The following is a 13,196-nucleotide window of genomic DNA, read 5'->3' on the forward strand; positions in this document are numbered from 1 at the left end:
AATTCTAATATAAAACCTGCACCTTTTTCTTTAAAATAATAGAAAGAAAAAAAAAATGAGAATTAATTTTTTATTCTGTTAATGTACAAATACTGTGAATTCAGTTAGTTCATAAGGGTTATTTTGGCTATCTGGAATAGACTGAAAAGACTTTCCCCCCCTCAAATTAAGGAAGAATTTAAATTCAAAACAGCTAGTTTAAAACAACCACCCCCCCCCCCAAAAAAAAAAAATCAAAAAAAAAAAAAATCAGTGTCCAATGTACACAGACTGGCGTGAAAAAATGTACTGCACTGAACATTTAGCAAGGCAAGGTGCTATGAAACAGTACACATTAAAAAAGTTAAAATGCAGCAGTGTTACTGTTCATTCTGGTTTAGTTAATGCATGATATATAAACTTTTGTATGACTGTCATGTACTTTTACTTGGCAGGGTGGGGAAGTGAACTAATACAACCGTGACACGATATGAATTGCCCATACAAAAAAAACCCAAAACACATGAAGATCAATCCTTTGAAGTCAGAGAGTAAAAATCAGGTAAAATGCACTGCATCACACTTCCCCGGAGACCCCTTCCATGATTATCACAAAAATGAGCAGCATGCATTCGGAAGTCATTCTGCTCTCAGGTTTTTGATATGCTAGACTATTAGAAAGCAATTGCTAAGAGATCAGGAGGACCTACACATCTCACTTACATCAACAGGAGGAGTTACAGGTGCTCAGCACTTCTCAGGATTTGCTGCTATGGCACTAAGCAAAACATCAGGTCAGGTGTCAACGAAAATAGCTTAGCAAACCATAACTGCAGTAATTAAAGATTTGCAGAATTCCAGCGTTACAGTAAAGCTACTGAAGAAAAATCCTAAAATATCAATGATACCATACGGGGCACTGTAGGCTTTCATGTTTATTGCTAAATTCTAGAATATTATACTATCTAAAAAACATTCCTGTTCTTTTACTGTGAAAGGCAAGGATTTCTTAAGGTGATATCTTTTATGGGACTAACTATGTACTTGGGATAGAGTTAGACAAACTGCCAAACACAAGATATTCGTTGTCAAGTCCTTTTATTGTGTGCCGTCATGTTAGTCTCTTGGTACATAAGCAACTTGGCAAGAGATAATTACAAAAGAAAGTATACTCATCCCAGAATCAAATCTGATCATGCCTGCTGTCACACATCTGCAATTCTAACATTTACTTTCCCTTGCTATCCAATATGGTTTACTTCTGTGCATCTGGTGCATATTCAACATCTCAGGTTCTCCCAAAATTAAACTGTTATGTTATTTAAACAAAAGTTCACTCAGTATTTTACTTTCATTACCCAAAATAAAATGTGAAAATAAATACATTACAAAAGGCATCATCAAAATTGTAACAGTGGTCTTAACTGTTTAATGAGTGAATTTCAACACAAAATATTTAACATTTATAAAGTCAAACACTGATAAAAAAGTTGTAAATTCAGTACAATTTCTTTCTACATGACAGTATTCCAGGACATTGATCTTGGTACCAATATGGATCCTTTAGTACAAACTTTTAGTAAACTCCATTTCAATTCTACATCAGTTAAGAAAAAAAAGGACCACGGTAACAGTGTAACCAGAAATAATTCCAAAATAAAACTTTCAAATTGAAATACTAAAAAAAATTCCAGTACCGCACAGTAAGTTGTCACCTAATGCATGTTACATACATAGGGGCAGCTCTAGAGTGCGGGTGGCAGCTGTGCCACCACACGTTTTGGACCATGCCATGGGAAGAAACAGCCAGGCACTTTCCACGCTGGTCCCTTGCCTTTCATTCTCAGCAGCACCTTCCCTCTCCTCTCCCTCCCCTGCCTCTTGCTGCTGAGGACTTCAGGGCTCTCCTTACCCCTGGGGTCAGCCAGGTGCAGCGGAAGCAGAGGAGGGGGCAATGGGAGGGGCAGGGCTGGGCTGCTGCTGAGTATGGAGAGGAAGGACAGGGATGCTGAGAAGGGGGATCCTTACCTGGTCAAGGACTTAAAAAAAAATCCCTGGATGCTGCTTCTGCAGTGTGGTCTGCCTGCCCTGGTGGGGAGGCTAGAGGCTAGGGGGCTACCAGCCACCCATGCAATGCTGGTCACTGCTCCCACAAAATCCTGTATCTGCCTATGCACATATGCAAATATATTCATGCTGTAACCCATATTGTGCACAATGATTTTCAGCTGCATCTAGTCTCCTCTTGAAATGCACCAGTAAGTACATCTCCAGACACTCTGCTATATCCACCAGACCACATCTCAAATGAAAAAAGTGTTCTTGTTTTCCCTCTTCGAAAGCTAAAGAGGGAAAGGGACTAAGGCAGAAGACAAGGTAAATAATGGCTCAGGTGATCTCAGCAAGAGAATGTGAACAAAACTGATGAAGACTGAAATTCCAGTCTTAAGTACCACTTAATTTCATAGAAATTAGAGTTTTAACAACCAGTCCTAGTGCAAGGAATCTTAGCAGCAGCTTTGGAGGCGTGCTGCTAAAATCCATACTTTAGATTTTACTGTGCATATCAAAGGCTGTTGGCTCCATTTCAAGAGTCTGTGATAATATTTTTTGGTGCAGAAGGAGGACACTTGCCTTGGAAAAAAACCCAAAACCTTGAGTGTTTTCCAAATTTGCAGCTGGGGAAGACAGAACAGCATGTTAGAGTGACTTGTTTAAAAGTACACAGGAGAGATGGCAGGGCAGGATGGCACAGGCAAGATGCTGGAAGACTGTATCTAGTATGTGGGAATTCCTGGCTTGCAATACTACGCTCTATTTAGGCTATGCAATCTCATGGTGTTGCATGGTAATATTCTTCATTACTCATGGTAAGATCCTTCATTGCATCAACCCCACTGATGCCCTTTGTAGTTCTTTCCTTGAGTATGAGCAAGGATTCAGTTTGTTACAGGGTGCGATATGCTCAGTAGACCCATCGGTGTGAACCCTCATCTTTTAGGAGCTCTTTAGTGATCTAAGCAGTGTGAAAAAAGGACAGAGAAGCAACAAAACTTGCCAACCAATGCTGTGAGAGGACTTTGGGGAGGCAGATGCTAAAAAAGTTAAAATAACTTAAGAGCCAGCTGTTCTTACCCTGGCAGTGGAGAGGGTGCTAGGGTCTGATGAACAGGACTGACTGAAACAAGACGAGCTGTGCACACATAGAAGGTTGCGAAGAAATGGATGAATCAGCCTAGCTAGTATGTGCCAACCTGTTAAGATTAGGTTACAATTAACTTTGCTGAATTTCTAACAATCAAATTCTTACAGCAAAGTCTACCTTAATGTCTAGTTCCACATAAATGATGTAAAACTACAGCATAAATTACAAATGAGAGACCCAGTGCTTGATGCTTTACAGGATTGGAAACCTTCAAGTTATAACTTTAAATTATTAGCTTAGTGCAGGGGTTCCCAACCCCCGGGCCAGAATCCAGTACTGCTGGACCGGAAGTGACCAACACACTGCAGATCGGCAGCCAACTGAGTATAAAACAGAGTTGGCTGCCAGCCCGTCGTATGCTGGTCACTGCTGGTCTGGAGTTTGCCAGTCCACGGTCATTTTTGGTCCGCAGTATAAAAAGGTTGGGAACCCCTGGCTTAGTGTATAGAGATTGGTTTCACTTATAGCTTTAGTATAAATTTATATTAATCTCCCATTTCCCGTGCTCCTTTAAGCATAATTCAATTTCACGGGACAGCCATTTAAAAAAAAAATAAAAATGAAGGTACAGTTCTGTCTCCAAATGCTATGTGCAAGGATGCAAGTATAACAGGAGAACCAGAGAGGTACAAACTCTTCTTCTCTTGGCTTGCTTATTACTCTGTACATGGGACAGCATATATATTGACTTACAGATGCATTCAGCCAGAGAGCTTGCTCACTGCGTGTGCGTGTGTGCGCTTCCTGACACAGGAAAAGACCAAAGCCCTCTAGCTGTACGAAAGCATGGCATCTAGCTCTGCCAAGACAAAAAACAGGGTCCGTTCACAATCAAACTAGCTTAAGTTAAATTTCTGGACTAGATTTCAAGGTGCATGCCCTTTAAAACAATTTACCCTGTGATATAATCTCCCAGGGCAGTAAAAGTGCTAGATATACGTTTGGAAAAAAAATCTGCCCTGAGTTCATCCAGAGACGAACTGCTTTACATTCAGGTTTTTGAAAATTAAATAATTCCTTACTATTAAATAAAATAAAATAAAATAAAATAAAATAAAAAGGTCTCCCCAGATCAAAAATAGTCAGTCTTTCCAAACAGCAGCATAAATGTCCCAGCCTCGAGGGCACCTAAACTCTGCCCAAATGAAAGCCAGGCGATACCTTACCAGGGTCCAGAAGGATACGCTTGTAAATAGCAATAACCCGGAGCAGACTTGCAGCTACCTTCCTGATTACGTATAGTCAGATGACAAACCCTGGCATGCAATGCTCCATTTTGACCTGAAAGGGCAGCTTTTGGATTGAGCTGCAGCGTATGCTGCTGGGGGGTGTCATCCCTGTACCATCAAATCCCCTTTTCACAGCTACGAAAAAGGGTTATGGGGCTTGCGAGCTGCACTTTGCTCACTCCCTGCCTCGTACACTGAACCGTGTAACTCAGTAAAATTCACTTCTTTGCATTCCTCCTTGTAGCCCCAACAGTTTGAAACGCTCTGCTGGAGGGGTTGCAAAGTAGGTTTTCTGCTCCTCTGAGTATCGTTCCTTCACTTCAATGATATCCCTGTAGCTCCAGTCCTGCCAGTGGAAATTGAATTTCTCCAGCAACTGTATTCTTCTCTCCTCTGTGGTCACACAGTCGACAGGGGCATACTGCTCCAGGAACGGCACCTGAATTTCTGGAAATATGAGGATAGCCCGGATAGCAAACCAGCCTCCATACTGGGGATGTATACACACACCATAGATCTTCTGAAAGAGAGAGAAGAACTGGTACATGTTACTATTTCTAAACATTGCCCTGCCTCTGAACACAGATAGATTTGAGGGAACCATGTGCAGGCCTGGCCAATTGATATGGTACAGTAAAAGCAAGAAAAGCAAATTCCTTCTTGCTGTTATGCTCCAAAGAATTTGCTTTGATCCCTCATTGCCTGTGCCCCTCCCCTGCGGTAAATCAACCCCAACACAGTGTTTAGGAAGGGTAATCTCTTCTTTCTAAATAAAAAACTGATCACAGTGCTAGTTTTGCTTAGGCAAGGATTGCCAGATCTCTCTCATGGAAATGGAAAGGTTCTGTTTTGTTTTCTCATCCTTTTTTCTCTGCCTCAGCCAGAATTGGTCCCTATGCTACATCTGCCTGTGCTTTCGCCTTATTCGGATTTAAGCATTTAATTTCCAAGAGAAGGAACCAGTGAGTAAACAATGTTTTTACATTCCCACTACCCAAGTGGCTCTTGAGGGACCCTTGGGTTTTGGCTTGTAGCTCACCTTTTCTCCCCAGGGATCACACTTCACGTCCTTCCTCTGGTAATAATATGCTGCTCCAGACACGTGGGCAGCTGTCTGTGCCAGAAACTTGGGTTTCCGGTTTGGCAACATCTCATAGTCATAAAAGATATGCACCTTCTCGTCAGGGAAGTGCTGGAAGAAAAACGCAAGGCCAGAATGACTGGAAAGAGCATGCTCAAGGCCCTGTATTTTTTAGTTTGTACCATGTGCACCTAGGCTAAAACACAGACACTAGATTTCCCCCAGGGCAAAGCCTTGCATATTTGTAGGAATACAGAATAAAAATACGCTGTGAAGTACTGAGATAACCCTTTTTCTACCAGGGCAATTGGGTGAATTTCAGTTAATTGTCACTGAAGGTGCTGTATATAAATAACTGTCCCCACACTAGTCAAAGCCTGAGACAATCCCATCTGGGATAAACCCCTAAAGGCCAGCATAACAGGAGAGAGAAAAGGAAGTCGAGCCCTTATGGATACTCTCAATGGGGAAGAGTTACATTTATTTGGCCTTGCGGGCTGGATCCAGACTGTGGGGTTTCTCACAGACTGGATCCAGACCACAGAGCTTCTTCTGGGCCAGGTGACCCGAAGTCACAGGGCTAACCCCCTGCAGCTGCTGCATCGGGGCAGCTCGAGCCCCAGGGCTTAGCACCGCTGCTGGTTGTCCCCCTCTCCCCTTTTTGCCCCACTTCCCCAACAGTTAATGTTTCATCGGGGCAGGTGGTGAGCAGTGGCGGTGTAAACCCCCTGCGTTCTGGAGCTGCACTGATGCAGCCGCTCCAAATAGTAAATTAGCATTGGGAACAATACTTTGAGCTTACGTGACTGCTTTCCAATCATGAAAAGAATTTGATGAGACAAATCCAGGCACCACCACCCCATCGATACCACCACTTTACAGGTTAAGAAACTAAGAGAGGGTAAAAGACTTCCCAAGAGTTGTTGCCAGCTCCCTGCTTTACCCACTTGGTCCATGTTTTAGCAAGGGGAAATTGTCTTTAAAAGGCTTTTACCTCTTTCACAAGTGATAAGTGATGAGAAATGCACTGGTCCACTGGATCCCGGATCCTTTTCAGCAGCTGTTTGTTCACAAAGGGTTTGAAGGCTTTGTCAAACATGGAAGGTGTGCTGAGGACAACGAAAGCCAGGGTGTTGTCTGGGTAGGCCAGGTGAAAGGGCGGCTGAAGAACAGCGTTGTACCATCCAACCTGCAGTGAACCCAGAAAAAAACCCTCCGTTAGGAGAGCAGCACCAACATTGTGCCGGCAGCAGGAATCATAAAATGGAGGAGGCTGCAGCTGCCTTCATTGACAATTCAGCCGTGCAGTCTGCCAGCTGCAAAATGCACCATTCAATCAAGATGGCACACCGCGTGCAGGGATCTACACTCTCTATAAGCTGCACTTCTACGTGAAAGGTAAGGAGGGCCTTAAGCTGCTTGATACTGCACTTTGGCCAGTCCTGACCTCGAAACTAGCACGCAGCCAGCAGTCCTGCCGATGCAAATCAGATGTTTGATTTAGATGCGATTTATTCTGCATGTCAAATGTGCCTCCTCTGCTTCTCCTTTGCCCTCAGTTATTTATTGCTCGGGGCAAGGCTTGGGCTGTTGATACTGCATATTAATGTAAGGCTGGAAGGAATCTCGAGAATTTATCCAGCACACGGTATCAAGTATGTCCAGAATACCCCTTCTTTCCCAGATCTGAGGAAGGGCACTCTGCGCTGAAAGCTTGTCTAACATCTCTTCCAGTTACGCAGCTGGTCTAATAAAAGATACCAAACAAACCTTGCTCCCTGCATATTCCCCAGATGGCTTCAACAACACTGTGGTCCTACGATAGCACCCCTGACAAACGCGAATTGGAAGGGATAATAAAAGATATCAGATTCACTCAAAGAACAATTGAAAGAGATGACGCTAGGCTCCATACCGGTAACACAGGTTATTACAAATTAAAATAGTGAGCTGCAGTGCTCAAAGTCTGCTTCTCCCATAGGACAGTGTACTGTATATAATGAGCCCGTACAAACAAGAAGCCGGCATGCCAAGAAATCGAGGGTTTCAAGATCCCTCCCACTACTGCAGCAGGAAGCTGAGTGGGGGTGTTCTCCGAGACTGTCAAACCTATTTTGACATTCAAATGTCAGGGCAAAGCTTTTCTAGCAGGATTTCCCTTGCTCCCTTGAGGGGTTTTTTTTGGAGCAATTGGCACTTTGTGGAGTTTGAGGGGACTGGGCTTATTTAGTCTGGAGAAGAGAAGACTGAGGGGGATTGAATATAGCAGCCTTCAATTCCTTGCAGGGGTGTTGCAAAGAGGACGGAGCTGGGCTGTTCTCAGTGGGGGCAGAGGACAGGACAAGGAGCAATGGGCTCAGGCTGCAGCAAGGGAAGTTGAGGTTGGATATTAGGAGGAATTTTCTCACTAGGAGGGTGGTGAAGCGCTGGAGCAGGTTTTCCAGAGAGGTGGTAGAAGCTCCAGACTTGGAGGTTTTCAAAACCCAGGTAGACCAAGCCTTGGCTGGGATGATGTAGCTGGGGCTGGTCCTGTGGACTAGATGCGACTCCTGAGGTCCCTTCCCACCCTAATTTCTATGACTGCATGATTCATGCCATTGCATGATTTGTCTTCAAGAGGAGGTTGGATACATTTCCGGCTGGGGTATTATGATCCCAGCACTGGTTCCTGCCCAGGGCAGGGGGTCAGACTTGATGATCTGTTCAGGTCCCTTCTGACCCTAGAAACTAGGCCTGGTGTCTCCTCTGGATCCATTGTGCAGACAATTGCAAATCCACTCTCCTCTCCGTTTTGTTAGCTGTTTGGTTGATCCTTGCTTTCTTTTAGGCCATCCCTGTTATTGAGGGATGGCCACTTTTGGTTTTTTTTACAAGGACAAAATGGGCAGGGTGACAGCCACTCTGCCCCCACTGAAAAGGAGTAAGCAGCTCTTCAGTCACTTGATAGGTTGCATGCTTTGCTTTTTGAGTTTAAATATTAATTTGTGGATGTAAGTGGTGCTACATGCTCAGCGGCACGTTTATCCCCGAGCGGAACATCAGGTGCATCACACGGATTATGACACAGCTAGATTCAGGATTTCCCTCTGGCGCTGGACACATCATAATGCAGCGCAGTTGCAGGGTCAGAAATTAGGAGGCAGAACAGGCCAAGACAGCAAGGAGACACGAGGGACTCAGCCCAAGAAGTGCTGAGCATAGCAAGGTAATTTATAGCTACTCTGAAAACAGTACCCTCACCTGGCTTCCCAAATGACTCTTTTTTTATGGACCACTGTGACCCAGCAGCTGCTTCCAGCTCTGCCTCTTGGCGTGTCGCAGAGGTCATGGCTAACATGCAAAATTAAATCCAGCGGTTTTGGAGATAAATGCTTTCTTAAGGGTCTGAAGTGGCAGGGTCTGACCACCTTCAAGGACAGGTGAAGCCAATTTGAAAGTCACTTTAAAGGCGTGGAAGGTGCCCAGCAACATGCTGGATCAGGACCCGGAAAGGAAATGAAGTGGCAGTAAAGCAGCCTCTTTACAAGCTCAGGCCCAGGAAGTCGACTCAGACACAGGGATGTTTTCAAGATGGTGATATTAGAAGAATGAATAGAAAGATTTTAATCTAAGGTTTGATGCCCACTGGGAAATCAGTAGTCAATAAACTACCAACAGCTGCATGAGAGCTGCATCTTACAGAAAAGCCATAATGATAACATTTTCTCCGGGTAGTTACAGCCTACTTGGGGAAAATGGAAAGTATACCAGATTTTGCTTGCAATACTAGAATGATTGCTTCTAAACAAAACCTGTTTCCTTTGCGTTTTCACTGAATGAAGATTAGATGCTGTGACAAATCAGGAAAGGCAGCAAGATTTAGTTTGCTAAATATAAAGATTAAGCTTGATTTCTTCCCCAAGAATCAACTCAGACTATACTAAAATGTTTTAAAAAAATTGTTCTTCCTTTCCCCATTCTCCACTCCTACTTGAGGTCAATGCTGATCTTATAACCTGACCTGCATAACAATTGCAGATTAAAACGAGTAATGAAGCCTTAATTTCTGATACAGAATTAACCACTAAAGAACCCAAAGTGAACAGAATTAGGGCACTAAACAGCCAGATGATTTTTTTCCTACTGATCCAGTATCCGGGCTGATTGAGGTAATCAACATTCAACTTAGTATTAGAAAAATGAATCTCCACTTAAATTTTCTAGATGGTTTCATATTCAGATATTAAATTTTAGAAACTGATTAGAAACATGTAGGCTGAGACTCTGCTCTCAGTTACATTGGTACCAATCTGGAATAATTTGACTGACTTCCAGTGGGCCGGAGACTGCTAGACACTGAACCCAAAATCAGAGCAGGGCCTTGGTTTAAATCTTTGGTTGATCTGTGCTGTGTCGTCATACGCGCATCGTTATTAGGCTTGATCTAGTTTAACACCTTGCCTGTCTGGACTGTTTCCTTAGCAAGGACCATCATTACCTGCATTGCAAGCTGTGCACCATGCTTCTCTGTGGGTAAGGACCTACCAAAAATCACACAGGGATTTGCGCGCGGAGCCAATTTTTGCGGTGAGCCCCCTCCCTCACTGTCAATTGGCTAAGGAGCCCCAGCGGCCCTGCTCCTTGCTGCCAAGTGGCAAAAACTACAGCATAATTAAATAGCAAAGTCCATGGAAATATCAAATATATTGCCACATTATTATAAATCTAAGTATTACATCTAAATCTAAGCATATTATGATTATCTAGCGTCTTAAAAGACGGCGCCATAACACTTTGGCGCCTTCATTGAGTCTATGTCGCTAGCTCAGCCTCTCACACGCTCTACAGCTGCAGGGATTGCCGCACTTTCCTTGTATCCCAGTAAGCTTTTATCTTTTTCAGGCGATTCTGCACAAAATCACGGGAAACACGGTTTTTCACGGTGATCATGGAAACCACTGTTTTCCATGACAATCACAAAACTGTGATTGAAGGGAGTCCCTATCTATAAGCATTCCTTGGTTTCAAGCGGCAAATCACTACTCCGAGCTGCAAGGAGCCATGCAAAACACTGTGGGATTTAGAGGTGAGGGTCTGGGTTCCCCAAAATGCTGCTATGCTGTGCAAAGGTATGGACTTACGTTTATGGGTGTGCATACTCCCTTTCCACTAATGGTGGGGAAAGGGAAGGAACAGATTTTTCTAATCTAAAAGCCTAACCTGAACATCTGGAAGGCAGCGCCACCTACCGTCTCCCCACAGCTGTGGGCCTGCTCCCACAGACCTCCACCAGTGGCCACTGCAATCAAATGAAGTCTTTCCACGGTGATTATTGGATACGGTACTGGGTCCAGGTGTAGTCCCTGCACGCAAGTCGCCTTGCTGCAGCCACTGCACAGGAAGGAGGCGGAGCACCTCTCAAGGGCACCCGGCGTGAGCTAGACCTCAAATGGTAAACACCTGGAGCAGCTAACGATCCTGTGATCATTAGCAAACATTAGCCTTTGCAACCACACAGGCAAGAAAGTAACCCCCACTGACACTTTGTGAACAACAAACCGAGGCACAAATCAGTCAGGTGGCACGGGTCACCCAGAGAGGTTGTCCTTGGAGGTTTTTAAGGCCCAGCTTGATAAAGCCCTGCTGGGATGATGCAGCTGGGGCTGGCTCTGCTTTGGACTAGATGTGAGCTCCTGAGGTCTCTTCCCACCCCCCTTGTCTGTGATTCTGTGACAGATGACCCGAACACATGCAAATAGCTCCCTCCAAAAAGTCAGCCAGCTCTCTGAGGATGACAACATACAGTTTAGCAGAAGCGACTCAGAGCTGGAAAAATGGCTCTAAAAATACCATTGGGACATTCTTTCTTTATTCTGCTTCAGCGCTCAGCAGCTTTCATTAGCTCAAGGTGCAAGTCAAAGAAGATTTCCCCAAGCAATCAGCTTGTCTGCAGCCAGCAAGTCTACTTTTTTTTTTTCTTCCCTGTCAACTAACTTAATATATCTTTAAAATGTTAGCTTACAAAGAGTTTAATTTGCACAACAGAGGAGGGCATTCAAGTGCACAACAGGACGCATAATGACTTTGTATAATCAGGATCTACTGACTCTTGAAGAAAATCCTGGTTTTCCCTTTGCCTTGTTTAACAGTTCAACCTCACATCAATAAAACCTTCACTTGGAAGGCAGTCTGATACTGGACAGGCGTCAATATTTAACTTCCAAGTCCAACTGCAATGTTTACCCCAACAGAAGCCAATTATTTGTTCAGCGTCATCTCGTGCAGCTTGTCTGTGAAAGGGAACAATCTTTCCTCCTCTTTTTACCCTACGCTGGCCGCGGCCCAGTCAACTCCTCTGCTGACTTTTTTCAGCCGGACGTTTCTCTCTTCCTTGCCTTCTGCACTCGCCGTTTCAGTACCCGGGGAATACCTTTCCTTCCACCTTTACTAAAAAACACTTTCCCAGCTTCAATGGCTACGAAGAAAATGGCACAGCCCATAGAACAGCGCAGCAGCTTTCGGGAGCCATCTGGAAGGGCGGAGATGCCCTCCTTGAGCCGACAGACGTCCTCCGAGGAGACGCTAATACCACACGGTAAAATTAAAGAGAGGGGAGGCACCCAGCACTTTGCAGGAGCAGGCTCCTTGTAGGGAGGCCTTAACGCCAACGCCGAAGGAGACTGACCACGTCACCTTCCCACCCGGCCGCAAGCCGTGCCAGCAGAAACGGCGACCAGCGACAACAACGCAAGGGACGGCGAGTGCGAATCACGCGTGGATTTCCTGCCCGGTGCAACGTAATCCAGAAGGAACTACTCGCTCGTGCGCACAGATTAAACGTTCATAGATTTCATAGACGTTAGGGGCTGGAAGGGATCTCATGAGATGGTCGGGTCCAGCCCGCCCTGCCACCAGCATGCCTCCTCCACCCCCGCCCCCCGGGGCTTCAGACGCTCCCAAATCCTTCGGCGGGAGACCCCAGCCCGGCGGCTCGGGGTTCGGATGCCCCCGGGTTTCGCTCGCCCTCGGCCGCACGGCCACGGGTCTCCCATTTCCGTCAAGCGGGGGGCGTAACGCCGAGATCTTCCCGCCGGAAGAGAAAGCAGGAGGTTAACGACAAACCACAGAGGTACTACTCCCGCCCAGCAAGCGGAGCGAGGAGGGAAGTGGCGTTTCCGCTGCCCGTGAGCATGCCTCCGATTCCTAGAAAGTCTCCGACATCGCGCGCCTTTGCTTCCACCCTGCCAGCGTGGCTGGGGCCCGTCTCCACGGAAACCCTGGCTCCACCCTCACGGCCACGCCGCCATCTCCGTGGAAACCGGCTGCAGCCACGTGAGCAGGGACCCGCGGACCGGAAACACGCGAGCGCCCACAGGTGTTTTAGCGAGCTCCTGGAGAGTGAGGAGACCACCCAGGTGACGTCACACGGCGGGGCCCCGTGACGTCCCCCCGAGCCCCCAGCCCCCCCCCTCGAACCTGGAGGGGATGCAGCTCGAAGCCGAAGGCGCACAAGGAGTCGCGCAGCGAGCGCTCCGCCCGCGCCGCGCGCAGCTCCATGCCGCGGAGGCTCACGGGACATGTAGTCCCTTCGGGGCCGCGCGCGAAGCACGCCGGGATCGCGGCGCGGGGCAGCTTGGGAGGCGGGCGTCCCCGCCTTCCTCACGCAATGCATGCTGGGGGAGCAGGGAGGGAGAGAGGCCCGCAGTGAATGGTGGGAGATGGG

General features: G+C 46.2%; 1 protein-coding gene across 2 annotated transcripts; it reads right to left on the reverse strand.

The window, feature by feature from the left end:
• Positions 1–1,060: 1,060 nt before the first annotated feature.
• MMACHC (methylmalonic aciduria (cobalamin deficiency) cblC type, with homocystinuria) lies at positions 1,061–13,142 on the reverse strand. Of its 2 annotated transcripts, none has more exons than XM_006015782.3 (4): positions 12,950–13,142; positions 6,489–6,683; positions 5,453–5,605; positions 1,061–4,933 (listed from the first exon to the last, which is right to left on the reverse strand). In XM_006015782.3, exons 1-4 carry the CDS (start codon positions 13,028–13,030, stop codon positions 4,622–4,624), a joined length of 741 nt encoding a protein of 246 aa, XP_006015844.1. In that variant the 5' UTR covers positions 13,031–13,142; the 3' UTR covers positions 1,061–4,621. The 2 variants fall into 2 exon arrangements, with proteins under 2 accessions (XP_006015844.1, XP_025062451.1); XM_025206666.1 differs by lacking the exon at positions 12,950–13,142 and adding an exon at positions 10,723–10,900.
• Between the last annotated feature and the right edge of the window lie 54 nt (positions 13,143–13,196).

This window comes from Alligator sinensis, unplaced genomic scaffold, assembly GCF_000455745.1.
Source record: "Alligator sinensis unplaced genomic scaffold, ASM45574v1 scaffold781_1, whole genome shotgun sequence".
In the NCBI taxonomy this organism is placed as follows: domain Eukaryota; kingdom Metazoa; phylum Chordata; order Crocodylia; family Alligatoridae; genus Alligator; species Alligator sinensis.

Excerpts from the sequence above, each read along its gene's own strand:
- MMACHC (XM_006015782.3), bottom strand. The coding sequence starts at position 13,030 with ATGGAGCTGCGCGCGGCGCGGGCGGAGCGCTCGCTGCGCGACTCCTTG. Across the intron at positions 6,684-12,949 it reads TCGAGCTGCATCCCCTCCAG|GTTGGATGGTACAACGCTGT; the intron begins GTTCGAGGGGGG and ends GGTTCACTGCAG. Across the intron at positions 5,606-6,488 it reads ACTTATCACTTGTGAAAGAG|CACTTCCCTGACGAGAAGGT; the intron begins GTAAAAGCCTTT and ends TTTTTCTTCCAG.